The following is a 15,424-nucleotide window of genomic DNA, read 5'->3' on the forward strand; positions in this document are numbered from 1 at the left end:
ATAGTGATGGTGTCTGCCCCCCGGACCCAGACCGGGAGCTGATTCCACAGGAGAGGAGCTTGATAGCTGAAGGCTCTGGCTCCCATCCTACTTTTAGAGACTCTAGGAACCACGAGAAGCTCTGAATTCTGGGAGCGTAGTGCTCTAGTGGGACAATAAGGTACTAAGAGCTCTTCAAGATATGATGGTGCTTGACCGTCGAGCATAAGCTTGAGTGAAGATAATTACCTTCTTACCTCAAGAGTCCATCATGTTTTTTTAATCCTCCGTGTCCTCCTTAGCTGCTAGCAACTGCATGGAGGAGGGGTGTGGGTGGTGTACGATCACGTAAGGTTTGTATCATGTGGACGCGCCAAGAGTGTTGTTGTCATTACTTAGAATTCCTCATGGGGGCGACAGAAACTACGCACCATAGCTTTAAATGTTTTGTACTACTCCCGATAAAAAGAAACCTTTAACACAGACGTGAAATGCATAATTTTTCAAAACAATGTCTAAATCTGATATATAGGCACATGTAATCACATAAAGCCATAGGAGGTGCTGGGAGGTGAGGTGAGGTGAGCGGTTTTCGCCTGTCTGTATGCTAAGCTAAGCTAACTGGCTGCTGGCTGTGGATTTGTATTTAGCATACATACATAAGAGTGGTATCAATTATTGTAGCAGTTGCGTAGCAGAATTAATAATTGATACGGACATATGTAACTATAATTAATAACTCAAAATGATATAAAATATAAAAACATGAATGGGCATTAGGTAAAGGAGAGTGATGGGACCCATTTTGCGCTATCAGAGAAAATAAGTTTTATATTTAAGACCTCGGGAGCATCAATAGGAAGGAGATTTGAAAGCCAATTAATTTATTAATTAATGAATTAATCTAGTCTCATAATCTGAAAGCTGCTATTTTACACACACTAATCCGGAACCAAGTTAATGAATGATGAATGAATGTATACAATGATGAACATTTTATGAATGAAAGCAGACCACTGTGTAGGTTAGATAGAATTAGTAAATTATATCTTTGATTGATGTTTACAAATTAAATTAAATTCCAATATATGCATGCATCACATTTGAGAGTGTAAGAAACACCAGGGAGGATTAGGAAATAATTCCAATATTTGGCCTAATTCTAAGTTTTAAGGGAGATTCTACTTTTGGTCTAAAGCTTATTAATCAACACTTGTTAATTTCTTAAAGGCATACTATGTAACTTTTCGCAGCTGTAGTTCCAATGAGACAACCTGTAGGGGGACCGAAGAGGGAAAAGTTACATAGTATGCCTTTAATTAGGAATTCAGCATCAAGCATCTGACATCAATCTATGAACACATGAAAATGCGTTTCTTCACCTGATAGTTCTGCTGGGTAGAGAAGACACTGCTCTGGAGCAGGGGCGATTCCAGGATTTTTTAAGTGAGCTGGCACAGGATGGACCAATAATCAGTTGGGGGGGAGGGCAGGGGAATACAGCATAGGAAATATGCTTAGAAATATAGGAAATTTTGCATAGGATAGAACAACACAATGTTATTTAACTAAATAAAACACATCACATTCATTATTAATTTCACTTGTTTTCATTTTCAACAAATTGTGTATCCAAATACAATACACATTTTCTCTGGGTTGTTAAGGCAAAAATTTAGGTAGTCATCATGGAAACAATAATTGGTCATGTGACAAGGGCTGGGAAGTTGTTTTTTTTTACAGAACCGTAAACAAATAAAGTGCAATACACTTACAATAAACTTGCCTCAAACTTTAACAAAGAAAACCTTGCTGTACACAGTTTTCAGATAATAGGAAACGGAACAGAAATAAAGTGCAATACACAATTTGATCATGCACAACAAAACAAAACATGCAAGAATTAAATTCCCCTTTCAATACCATGGATAAAGTGCCACTCGGCCAGCCATGCCAAAACACTTATTTATGAACTTCAATATTCAATGGAAAATAATCTCAAAATGAAATAGCACAACGTGGTGTCAACATATAATACAGAGCTTTCAAGCCGCAGAGCGGAGTTCACTTTGTGGCGAAAACAAAATTTTCCACCCAGGAAATGCTTGTCCGTTCCTCGGGAGTGTTTAAATCCAAACCACGATCTTTTTCCTAAACCTAACGAGTCGTTTTGGTGCCTAAACTTCGTCGCCGCATGACGCTAACTTTTTCTGGCTAAATTCCACTACCACGGCCCCTGAAAGGACCGTCATCTGGTGGTGCCTGTACCCGGCTCACAGACACCTGTTGGCGGCTAAACAACTGCTGCCGCTGGTAGCCGGCGTCCCGGAGCTCTGTAGCGGCTAAATACAACCAGCAACTGCTGCTCAGATTTTATAGCTCTATGGCACTGTAGACTCTTCACGTCACAGCGCTTTACTTAGTTTAAAATACTTCTATTTTAGGTTTATAATGGTCTATTGGTGAAGCAGCATTAATAACTTACCCCGGTGGGTACATTTTGTCCCCACCGGGGATAAAAATAATTCAGCAGAGGCAGGGATATATAGACCAGAAAGGGGGAAATCCCACGCATCCCCCCTGGCAAATCGTACCCTGAACATGTGTATATATTGATATGCGCAAACAGTAATATAATAAGGTACATGTCAGTGTTTTTTCGGAAGAAGTGGGCTTCGTGTATTACCCCCTCCCTGCATGGATGAGAGGAATTTATATGGACACAAAACAAAGGGAAATGAAAATGGGTAATACACAGATTGAAAAAATATATTTAAACTAAGAGGATTAACCAAAACAAAACTGAGGCATGAGCCTTGGTGTGCCCAGGAATTTCTGTAAGACTTTGGATATATTTAATATGCCTATATAGAATACATATATATTCTCAGTGTATTAATTAACAGGATCTGACTGTACCAAAGTGATTAATGTAAAACTTAAGACTGATAGTTAAGTTATATAGGTTGAAATTGACTAAATTAAACACTAATCTGAACTAGTACAAAGTATTACGGCTGTGTTTTTCTTTTCTCTTGAAGGATTGTGAAGGAGGGTTTGAGAGAGGGTCGGGAAACACTCTCTGTGGCTGTTAGAACATTTAAAAACAGAACATTTTGCTATTCTTTTCATTACAAGCTATGATCAATTAACTGGTTGTATAACTGTGTATTCATAATTATTTTGTTTCATGAGCTACTAACAGAGTCACATGGCATGTTTTTCTGATTAAATGTATCTATACCAGTTCCTATAGACGCGGTTCCATGGTTTTACATTAAAAAGAAACATAACTTCAGTATTTGTCAGATGGTTAGTTAACCCTTGTGTTGCCTTCCCGTCAACCATGAAAAAAACACTTTTGTTGTTCCTATCTCAATGTTTCAGTCACTTTTTGTAGTTCTCAAGTACTCAAGTTTTGTAGTTTACATTTTAGTGTTTTATTCCATTGTTTTGGTCACTTTTTTTCAACATTTTAATCGCTTTTTCTGATTTTTTCAGCTTTTTGTCACTTTTTCAATATTTTGGATGCTTATTTTTTGCTCTTTTAACGTTTTGTCGTGTTTTAATATTTACGGCCCTTTATCGACGTTCCATATTTTCTGATATTAAAAAACATTGAAAATGGGTCAAATTTGACCCGAGGACAACATGAGGGTTAAACATAGCATATCAGTTAATGTACATTTTTACTGGCAAAATAATTTTTCGTCCTGTTCTTAAAAGCACACAGTGTCAAACTGGTTGGTCTCAGTGACTTGTCTCAGAGTCTATTGAAAGAAACCAGATGTCAGAGCTTTTGGCTGTTAAATGTCATAATTTATTAATTATTTAATTTAATAATTTACAATCTTCAGGATGTCAGGACAGCCACTCAACTTTGTTGTTTCTCTTCTGTGAGAATCTCCAGGCCTAGTCGTAACTTACATAAGAGATTGTCAGTCTACTTCCATTAGCACAGGAATTTCACCATTCTGGGATTAATAAAGTCTATCTTGTCTTATCTTATCTGAAAGAAGTCTTACTTGATTATTTTGCATTTTCTTATACTTAGTCATTTTCCATAATAATAATAATAATAATAACTTTAATTGTATAGCACCTTTAAAAACAATAGTTTACAAAGTGCTTTGACAGTGAAAGTAAAGCACATACAAATCAATACGCATATATACACATCGAATCAACACACATACCCATAAATACACAACATTGTAATAGTGAAAAAGGAAGGATAGGGCAGCTCTAAAGGACAGAAACAAAATAAATGATAATGAGTAAGACGATAAAAAGACGATAAAAAGAGGGCATCACATAAAAGCAAGTCTATAAAAGTTTGTTTTAAGAATCATCGCTTCATGATTGCTACATTATTATCCAAGTCTTGGCAAGAAAGTGAATAAGCATATTTTCCAAAATGTTGAAATATTCCTTTAATCGAGTTTTGAGTTTTTCGAGTTGGTTTATATGTCTTAATCGCTTGTGTTAATCCATTGGCAACACTTGACTCCTTTGCTCTCCCCACAGCTAGAGAAAGGGCTCCTGCAACTCTAACTTCCTCATCTTGAGAAACTGTGTGAAAGCTGCAAGAAGCATTACACGAAATGTCATCCTCTTTGGCCAAATGGATTGATCCTCCCATGGCAAACACAGCATGCATTTGCATGAAGTTGACTGAATTTTCAACTCATCTCTTTGCCTCATGTTGCGTGCTTGCGTTGCACTACAAGTGAATTACTTGCTTCTCATAGAAAAAAGAATGGAGACAGAATTGATTCCTTAGTGGTCTGCAGTTGGTGTGGCTCGCTGGTGATCCATAGTCCTCGTCCTGATGTTATTGTAGAAGTAGAAGAAGAGTCAAAGTCTCACGTACAAAACAGGATTATCAGGTAATCCTGCCTTGTACAGAACACAACTGGTTCCAGAGCACAAAGTCCCAGACGCCTAACTACAAACCTGTGTCTGCATATATTAGCCCCAGCAGGATTTCACTATTCATTATTAGGAATTTACAATAGAAGGCTGGCTTTGCTGTGGAATTATGATTCATCTAAAATGAACAAGTCGTAAAAATATGCAGAATTTTCTCTAACAAAAACATTATCATTGTTATTATTTATCTACCTCAGAATCTCATACTTGCTCTGTAGCTCACTAATGAACATGTATATTATAATATTAATTTGTCAAATGTAGAGCTATTGCTAGATTAATATTTGATGGAGCCAGTCTAGCTGTTTCCCCATTTCTAGTCCTTATACTAAACTAAGCTAATCCCCTGCTGACTCTAGCTTTATATTAGGCGTACAGACATGAGAGTGGGATTGATCATCTAACTCTCTGCAAGAAAGTAAATAAATGTATTACCCAAAATGTCAAACTATTCCTCTAACTACGTAATGTGTCTTACAGACCTTGATTGATAAATAAATGAACGTATATTTTATATAATGATTGGTGATAATAAACCTTGTTTTATGTCTGTAGGATATTGTAAACTATTATTTTAGAGCAGCACAACTCCCTTAGACTTCATGGGACAATTACAGTATCTCTTTTATTTATGTACTTATCAAATAACTTCCATTAACAAACAGACAATATTTCCGTTTAACAAATTGCGCAGTGGGTTTGTCGTGGAGTCAGCATAATACCCCGCCTGCCATAACGGCTGTTACATGCCGGTTGTTCTTAGTAATTTAATCTAATTGCAGTGTAATGTAACTGATACTGGGGTGGCATGAGGGAAGTGAGTCTGCAGGGAAAGGGATGTAATTAATGAATTGATTGCCGGGGCTCTGGATTGACAGGCCATGATCCTATAAAGTGATTGGTTGAAGCAATTGAAAGGTCTCAGGTAGGCTTGGGAGTGGTGTGTGTGTGTGTGTGTGTGTGTGTGTGTGTGTGTGTGTGTGTGTGTGTGGGCTGTACAGACAAGGCCGTTATAACTTTTCCAATGATAAGTACTGGCATACACTGTGTTCATATAGGGAGATGTCAAAGCATGAAACTAGATAAGACACTCCTGCAAAAGGCATCCATAGATCCATGCATGAAACCCTCTTTTGGGTGAGATGAATTATGTTTGCTGTAAGAAACAGGTGAATAAGAATGCAAATAAGAGATGGAAATCGTGTTATGACCCACCAGCATTCACAGATTTGGGCTCTTTCTCTGGGAGTGAGATATCAAAGTACCCTGGTATTGATCCCCGGGAACAATCAATATGAAGCCATTGCACCTTTGTATTTGTTGCTCAGCAGTCTGCCTTCCTCTGAAATGGGTGACCATGACACCAAAACTGATGGTTGTGTGTGGTAGTGTGTGCACGCACTTGTGCACGTATGTATTATGTACAGTATGTGCATGTGTGTATCTTGCCACTGTGGGTTGAATTGTCTTGAAGTGGCCTCTGCATGCTGTTTGTGCAGGTTGCTATGCATGCGTGTGTACATATCTACTAGAAGTATGCAAGGTTGGGTTATTGTGTGTGTGTGTGTGTGTGTGTATGTGTTTGTTGCAGCAGTTGACAGGTCCAGTAATACTGACAGGACGCAGGCAGTTCCCATGAGGCTGTTGACAGCAGCTGGCCAAGAAGAAGAGCAGCTGCTGGGCTTCCAGTACAAGGAGCTCAGACTGCGCTTCCCCCTTTATCTCTCTCCCCTCTTAAGACGTCTATTCACTTACTGTGTATTACAGTTACTTTGTTTCATTACTGATATAGCAAAAATCATCATATTATATCAAAGTATGAAAAAAATATTTTTTTCCATTTAACACACACACAGACACCATGAATTCTACACATAACTTGGTGCTTGAGGGAAGATGAAGATGAAAAAAATAAAAGCTGGTTATCGATTTTTCCACAACACCCCTCATTGTCCAAAGTGATTGTGCTACCACCCGTCCGCCATGCTTGACCAACCCTTGCCTGCGCTGCTTTCGCCACCATCTCTCCCGCCTTCAGCATTATCTCTGGATTTACTCAACATGTTTCAGGCACAAATGGGGTACTGACACACATACAATAATGACACACACATACACCCTCAAGCACCCCTCTGCCCTTCCTTAGACCTTGTTCACTTCATAGATGAAACGGCGCTCAATCCTAAAACAACGCAAAAGAACATTTATTGCGTCTTGGAGAAAAACGACCGACCGGGTTGAAAATGATGACTCGTGTTATAAGAGTAGTGTAGCTCTTTTGGGGAATAGCTCAGTGTGTACTGTGTGCGTAGTGAGTGTGTGGAGGGAGAGAGAGAGAGAGAGTAACGGTGGATGAGCTCAGAGCTGAGGAGAAATTAACAGTAAAGTTGTCAAGTGGTAGTCAATGTAAAAGTAGGTTTCAAGATTGTCCATGAATAAACACTGCAGCTCCTCAAGACCAAAGTGAAGTAAATATAAATATATACTGTACATACACTACACTACAGGTAATGTGCAAGTCTGAGTCAAGAACTGAGTACACTTTAATATCTGTTTATTTATCGCAAGTAATATCGTTACCGCATATTGCATCGTTTCCTCACATTGGGCAGCCCTCATCCTCCATCCAAGGCATTGTTTTGGCCAATTTAGCACACATTTCTCATAGATATGTTTGTAACATGCATTTTTAATTCTACTATTGACCTTGCAATCATCATGACAAAGGATCAAATGATTGCTGCTGTAATGTCTTTTCAGAGGTTACATTAAAACGACGATTTGAAATAAGGTAGGTGTGAAGGGTAAGGTTACACAAAATTTAATACCAAGTTAGCCTCCATGTTAGCATCAATAAAACAGTAGTCTGGATCGACGAAATTTTACCGGATAGTTCGGGCGCCGCCGGATGTCCCTCACTTTCCTCTTACTTTGTGTTTATGTTACACTACTGTAGGTTGCATCGAGGAACCGCAACCGGAACCTCTGAGCTAGCAAGCTAACGTTACATGCTGAAAATGGCAATTATTTAAGAAAATTGGGATCGTGCAACAAGGCAGGCCTGCTCGGTTGTTTCGGGAAATGATTGGAAAGATTGACAACGAATATGTTTAGGGCATTTACTATCTAACTGGGACATTTTGGGACCTATTGGCAGGAATTGCTATGGACAAAATACACACGGCCATACACTGGTAAGAGCAAATTACGTTTAACCATATATCCAGCTAATTTAAATAGCTCACGTTACTGCATTGTGTGAACAGTTAACTTCAGGTTATATTGTATCTGGAGTTTTCTTTTGCGTGGTGCAAATGTTCCACCAAAACAAGTTCCTTCCTGAGTCTATTTTGCAGAGCCACGGTTGCGTCTGGAGCTTAGCGCCGCCCAAGACGTTTGTGATTGGTTTAAAGAAATGCAAACAACCCAGAGCGTTTTTTCTCCTATCCAGGAGTGTGTGTGTGGAGGGGCCAGATCTACTCCACAGTGCTAGGATAGGTCTGGCAATGTGAGACTAATAAATCAATTAACAGAATATTTCCCATCCTTCTTTAACTTAACATAAGACGTGGTGTATGATATAGAAGGAAGAGGTAATATTCACATGAGGAAAACTTCTGAACAATCAAAATGTATTTATAATAATGTGAGTACACTTTTTTGTCAAGACACTGTCTGTAATTCAGAATATAGCTTTTTCATAAGCCCTGACTAAAGTAGCAGCACAATTTACAAACAATAAATAGCACAATATAAATAAACAGTACTAATGTAGTGGACTAAAAGACAAATTACAGTGAGAGTTATGAGTTGAAACAGTGTTGATTAAATATTAAGTAAAACATCAATAAAGTGCAATTAAAATCCACACTGAAGAAAATATAGCAATTTTAACATTTTCTGAAGCTTATTTCAAGCTCTAGTGGCATCAAATATGAAAGTTCTAGGAACTGAAGAGACTATATATGCTGTATGCTGTATGTATGTTGAGTTGAAAATTCTAAAAGGACAATGCATTCTCATGAACGGATTTCTATCAGTACAAAACAGGCCACCGCCCGCTGGTCACGTGACGACCGGTCACATGACAGTTAAGTTTAGCGGTCTTTACAGTTACATTTAGCCAACAACAGGTGGCTGTGAGCCGGGTACAGTGCACTGCGAGGTGACGGTCCTTTCAGCGGCCGATGCAGTTGAATTTAGGCAACAAAAAGTCACCGTCATGCGGCGACGTCAGTTACGTTCAGGCACCAAAAGAACTATGTAAGCATTACTTTTCGTAGTGATATGTACGAATGGTTCATGAGAACAGCCTGAAAAGGATATAAGAAGGAGAGTAACACACAAACAAGTTTTACAAGTGTACTTTAAAGGCATCATATGCTTGGTCAAGGATAGCCAGTTTACCTCAGCATACAGGGTGCACTGATGCACTGCAGCCTTTTTGTACAGAAAGGGATGCTTCAGATGTTTCTGTACCATTGTAAAATGTTTTTCTTTTAATGAGAAAGACATCTTTTTTTTTTTATAAATATGTTTATTGATTTTCAAGAAAAAGAGTAAAGAAAGGAGAGAGAGGGAAAAAAAAAAGAAAAGAAAAAAAAACCTAACAAAGAACACATAACATGCAGAACACAGCACATCTTGGATTACAACAATATTCTATGGTCATAGTTAGGATGGGTACTATAAACAAAAACATGTAAAAGTAGTGAAGATAAATGAATTTGACATATACAAAATCACCTACTCATTTGCACAGTGAGGTTTTATACAATAGCCAATGCCTAGGAGCTCACATTTTTAAGGTAATTCAGTATCGGGTCCCATGTTTTATCAAACTTGTCTCCTCTATCTTCACTATAGAATCTCAATCTTTCCAGATGTGAAGTATTTGACAATTCTCCCAGCCACAAATTATATGAAGGCACAGAATCCATTTTCCATAGAGAAAGGCATCTTAATCTTGTTTCCCACAATCAGATTATGATTTTACCGGGTTATTCTAACCCAGCTATGATGCACGTGCTGACCCAAACCTGGGTCAGCTGCAACAGCTCGTTGGATAGCAGACTTTTCTCTGCATGAATACAGATGCATCTTCATGTACTTTAAGGATAAAGGTAAACCGTGCCAGGCATCTAAGTGGGAGCTGGGTGTTGGCTGTGTCTGGGCCTGGCAGCAGTTCTACCAGAGGCTCGAGAGGAGGAGAGGACAACATGGCCAACAGCTGCTTGGCTGTCTGTTGTGTCTACTGGCTACATCACCTTTTGCCAAGTGCAATCTGAATTCCACGGCTTGTATTTTACGGTTCAGTAATCTATGCTATTGTATATTTTTATTCCTCTTCCGCATTTAGTCCAATTTTGTTTTTGACCAGTCGGTTGTGGGTGTTCAGCTTTGATATTTGGCTCACTTTAGGATTACACTGTATCTTTAGATACTGTTTGGTGTTATTGTGTTTCTGGTTTAACATAAATCAAATATATCCAAAAGGGAAAACTAGAGCTTTGAATATCAAGTCAATGTTTACTACAAAGGTATGGCTCATTTCCCCTTAATGGTTGCTGTTTCCATTACTCAAGCTGTAAACATATCAGTTCATGCAGAATTATTTCCCTGCTTTCTTTTCTATATAATTTTGAAAAGACTGAATTATTAAATGCACACATTGTCCCTGGAGTGCTTGTGTTTGAAAGGCAGCATTGAATCCAAATTTAGAAGAAGCATGTTAATGTGAATGCACACACATACACACAAACACACACATTTGCCAGCAATATTTTATATTTATTTATTTTTCGCAATGCTATTATTTCACATTTTCTGCATTACACTGTGCTGTTTTCTTGCTTTAACAGCTAGTCTTGAAAACAACAAAATATCGACCATCTTGAACTACTGCTTCCTTCTCTCTTTTTCTCATCTTTAAGGAATGGGATACAGCTCCTGCTCATTTGTCCAATATCTTTTGCCAAATATCTCTGAAACAGAGTGCAGAGGGTCCCATAGGACTGTCTAGAAGCGAGGAAGCTGAGCCATAGGCAGCTGTGTTCTGCCTGCCATAACTTTGGGGAAAGCTCAGAACTGGTAATGGCCATGCTGTGTTGTGCAGTGTGTTATATGAGATAGGCACTGTACAGTATATGTACTATAGATCAGTGGTTCCCAACCTGGGGTCCGGGGACCCCTAAGGGGGGCGGCAAAGATCACAGGGGGGGCGCAAGTCTTTATCTGGCTTGAGGTTGAGGTAAAAAAAAATATATTTGCACATGTTAAACAAATTATGATAATACACTAGAATATATAATGTATACAAAAGTCTGTATAAAAACTATATATTTTTGTTTTCGCTTAAACTTGTAGGCAGGCTACTTAGTTGGCCAAACCTCCGGGACCTCTTCACCTGTGGCCCTTGCTGTCATCAAGTTAGCTGCTAGCTGCTATCATCCTCATTTTTCCTGCCGCCACGGCATCACTATTTTATGAACGAAACATGGCGGAGAGACGTAAACGTGCTGATAACTCCTCTGCATTAAAAAAGAAAGTGAGGGAAAGTTACCTCAACTTTGGTTTCGGAGGGGGGGCTCAGCTTTTCTTAGACATAAGTAGGGGGGGCGCCAAGGAAAAAAGGTTGGGAACCACTGCTATAGATGATTGGAATTGGACCCTATATTAATTATGGAGAGTGAAATGCTCACAGATGTACGCAAAGGCAATATGACAAGAAGACACTGTATCGAGGATCTGATAAAGCGTCTAGCATCATGTGGTGCACAGTGCAACTTATTGCATGGAAAATAAGAATGGCTTCTGTAATCTCAAAGTTGCACTATAGAGTACTAAAATAAAATGATTTCGCTATTGACAAGCCCAAATGAAAGTAACAGGTTACAACTAAAATGACTTCTTTTTAGAGGTTCGGGTGACTCCAGCTTTGTGCACGGAGCACTTGTTGGCTGATAAGTAAAACATTTATATATAATTATAAACAACAAAGTATGTGACAGTGAAAGTACAAAAAGTATTTGCACATTTAAAGGTCTGCTATATGATTCTATTCTTTGCCCTTACGATTCTATTCTTTTTATGATTTAAAATTGCTTGTATGTGTAATGGTTTACACAAACTGAAACGGCTAAAGCTCCTGAACCACTCTAGCTGTAAACAGGGACTTGAAAGAAAGAAACCCTTCAAGGTTTCTTAGGAAACACTATCAATGTTACTGAACAGAGCAATGGCGGTTTAGTGAAAATGTTAACTTACTGTGAAAATGATTTGAGTCTTTTTAGCATAGATCAGAGACACACTGGAGCTAAAGGCACCAAAAACAGCTGTCTTCAATTTGACCCATTGTAGCACAAAGTATGAAAATACTACTATTTTAAAAGAGACATCTCCCAAAAATAAGTGTCCAAGTTAATACTGCACAACCAAATATTGTTCTGTCATCCAAAACATTTTTATTAGAGTCTGCTTTTTCTATTTTGGAATATTGCATCAATGTCTCAAAAGATAGAAAACGCACACTTTTCAGTTTGTTCACTTCAACAGCCGTGAATTTCTGTCAATGCTCGCTGCTACACAGTAGAAGCTCATATGTACCATCTCCTCCCTGACACTGAATGCAGCAACCCGACCACTGCGTCACTGTTGTTTGATTGTGGGAATTGTAGTCTATTCAAACATGTGTCTCTCGTATTGTGAGCGGTGGGAAACTACAAGTTCCAGATTTCACAATGCGGAAGAAGCGCAACAAAACATTGTGAGGTTGTAGCACAAGAGTCGAGAAGATGTCTCATGTCGTAAAGAAAAGAAAATTGGATAAAACCCGTCAGGACAGACTGTACTTTGACAGCTATACTGATGTGACTATTCACGAGGAAATGATAGCGGACCACGTCCGCACGAACACGTACCGGATGGCGATACTAAGGAACAGTGAGTCCATACGGGGTAAAGTTGTACTGGACGTCGGGGCAGGAACCGGCGTTCTAAGCATTTTCTGTATTCAAGCCGGTGCTAAGAAGGTCTACGCAGTTGAAGCCTGTTCTATCGCAGAGCAGGCTGTGAAAATAGTTAAACAGAACAACATGGAGGACAAAATTGAAGTCATTCGAGGCACAGTGGAGACGGTGGACCTGCCGGAGACGGTGGAGGTGATAGTGAGCGAGTGGATGGGTTATGCCCTCCTGCACGAGTCCATGCTCAACTCGGTCCTCTACGCGCGCGACAAGTGGCTTAAGCCGGGCGGCATGATCCTGCCCAGCAAAGCCGAGCTCTACATCGCACCAATTAGCGACCCGGTGGTAGAGGACCGCTTACATTTCTGGTACACCGTCAAAGACCAGTACGGCGTCGACATGTCTTGCATGTCCGACTTTGCCAGGAGATGTATCATGAACTCCGACATAACTGTGAACTCGGTTACCGTCGAGGACGTGCTGTCCCACCCGGCCCGCTTCGCCGAGCTCGACTTGTACTCGGTCACCGTGGAGGAGCTACGGTTGGTGAAGGGCAAGTTCAGGTGCGAGTCATTCGGCTCGGCGGCAGTGAACGCTTTCTGTGTTTACTTCACGGTTACTTTCCCCTGCCCGGACAAGCCGCAGGCGCTGGTGCTCTCCACTTCCCCGTTCAAACCTGAGACGCATTGGAAGCAGGCGGTGCTGTACCTGGATACTCCGGTGGATGTGGTGCAAGACACGGTGGTTTCCGGAGAGATCAGCATGTTTCCCTCGGAGGAGAGTGCCAGACACATATGTGTCCATGTAGACTACACAATAGGAGAGCAGAAAAGACAGTCCAAAACTTTTTCCATCCCTGACTGGAGCAGTGAAGCTCAGTCATAGTTTAGCATCAACATTTAGTGTAACAGTTCAATCACCAGGCAACACACTCAAAGGCCTAGGTCCTTGTATTATTAGTTGTCACTAAGACTCCCAACCTGCTCAGTGTGAGTATTTGAGGAAGTGGAGCAATGACTGTATTTTTGACCAGTGTGGTAAATAATCCATATCTAAAAACTATAATGTCACATTAGGTCTCACTTGGGCAAGTGTATGAAGGGACTGCAGATGACATCTAGCCTATACATACACATGCTCATACATATTTAGGTTTTGACCCAGCTCTCTAGGTGTAAGTCTTAAAAAATTCTGTTTGAGTAGACACAAGCACACAGTGGCTACTACAATCATCATGTGCACTACAGTACATGGTCTTATTTTGGAGTTGTTTATGTTGTGTAGTGTTTATGCTTGTTTTTCACACCTAATAAATAGTTCAGTAGACATCTAAATTGGAAGAGGACACATGCATATATCTAATACCTTATACATTAGATATGTTTTGTATTGCACACTGTATGATCAGTTTACAGCAATTATGACCTATTTTATACCAAAACATTGCAGTAGTAATGAGTAGGATTGTAACTAACCATTAGCTTACTGATTAATTATGTGGTCTATAAAATGTCAGAACATATAAAAAATGTTTTGACCAACAGCCCAAAACCCAAAGATTGTTTATTTACTAATACTCAATTACTTACTTATTACTATACTATTACAGACAGAGAAAAACAGCATATCCTCACAGTTGAGAAGCTGGAATAGGGGATGTTTGGTATTTTTAAATCAGAACTCCCATAAACAATTAGTCAATTGTCAAAATAGTTGCTGATTACTTTTCTGTCGACCAACTAATAAATTAATCGACTAATCATTTTAGCTCTACTATTTCTTGTAACAGTTTAATTATTATTGGTGGGGAAACGCCTTAGAAACAGTTTTGACCATCAAAAGAAACAAAAAGTCACTTGACTAATAAATAGTTTTAGGAGGGTGTGTAGCTCTGGGCTTTTACAAATTGTTAAATAAATCCAATGCCATGCTGCAGACATCTGGTGTTTTAATAAATGTAATCATGCATATTGTGTTGGATCTGAGAAAGACACTGCATTTAAATGAGGACTGATATATTGACTTGGACTAGCTGCAGTCAGGCAGGAGGTGTTTTACATGGGCTTGGTTTCAGTTTTTAATAACAAATTAAAGTGGCTCATTCTTTTGGTTTAAAACAAGCACGCACTGGCAGTGGTTGCCAGACACCCCTGACTTTGTCCAAAGTTGTAATTCTACTGCAGCATTTTGCAAAATAGCAATGACTATATTAATTGTACCACAATGTATTTCCTTCCTGGCCATTAAGGATCTTGCTGTCTCCAAGCGACTAAGTTGTGGAAATATGCAATGTTTTTATCACAATCAACAATCAAGAATACATTTTTTTTTTAATGAAAGTTAATACTTTGATGGCTACGTTTAATAATTTCTCACTCATGTATTAACGAACACATTATCTGGTCACTGATCAGTCATTGATTCACTTTTGATACTACTTCAGAGTCAGCGTACAGTAAGTGGGTTTGACGGATTATATTGCAGGGAAACTGCGTTTCACAGAGAATTGAGCAAATGCAAACTAGACTCTAATAAACTGTTTGACTGTT

General features: G+C 39.2%; 1 protein-coding gene across 1 annotated transcript; it reads left to right on the forward strand.

The window, feature by feature from the left end:
• The first annotated feature begins 12,640 nt into the window (after window positions 1-12,640).
• On the forward strand, window positions 12,641-15,424 carry prmt6 (protein arginine methyltransferase 6). The gene has a single exon (XM_031294661.2). It carries the CDS (start codon window positions 12,705-12,707, stop codon window positions 13,758-13,760), a length of 1,056 nt encoding a protein of 351 aa, XP_031150521.1. The 5' UTR covers window positions 12,641-12,704; the 3' UTR covers window positions 13,761-15,424.

The sequence above is a fragment of the Sander lucioperca genome, chromosome 1, assembly GCF_008315115.2.
Source record: "Sander lucioperca isolate FBNREF2018 chromosome 1, SLUC_FBN_1.2, whole genome shotgun sequence".
Classification (NCBI taxonomy): Eukaryota; Metazoa; Chordata; class Actinopteri; order Perciformes; family Percidae; genus Sander; species Sander lucioperca.

What these genes read in the sequence shown, in the direction of transcription:
- prmt6 (XM_031294661.2), top strand. Translation starts at nt 12,705, where the DNA reads ATGTCTCATGTCGTAAAGAAAAGAAAATTGGATAAAACCCGTCAGGAC.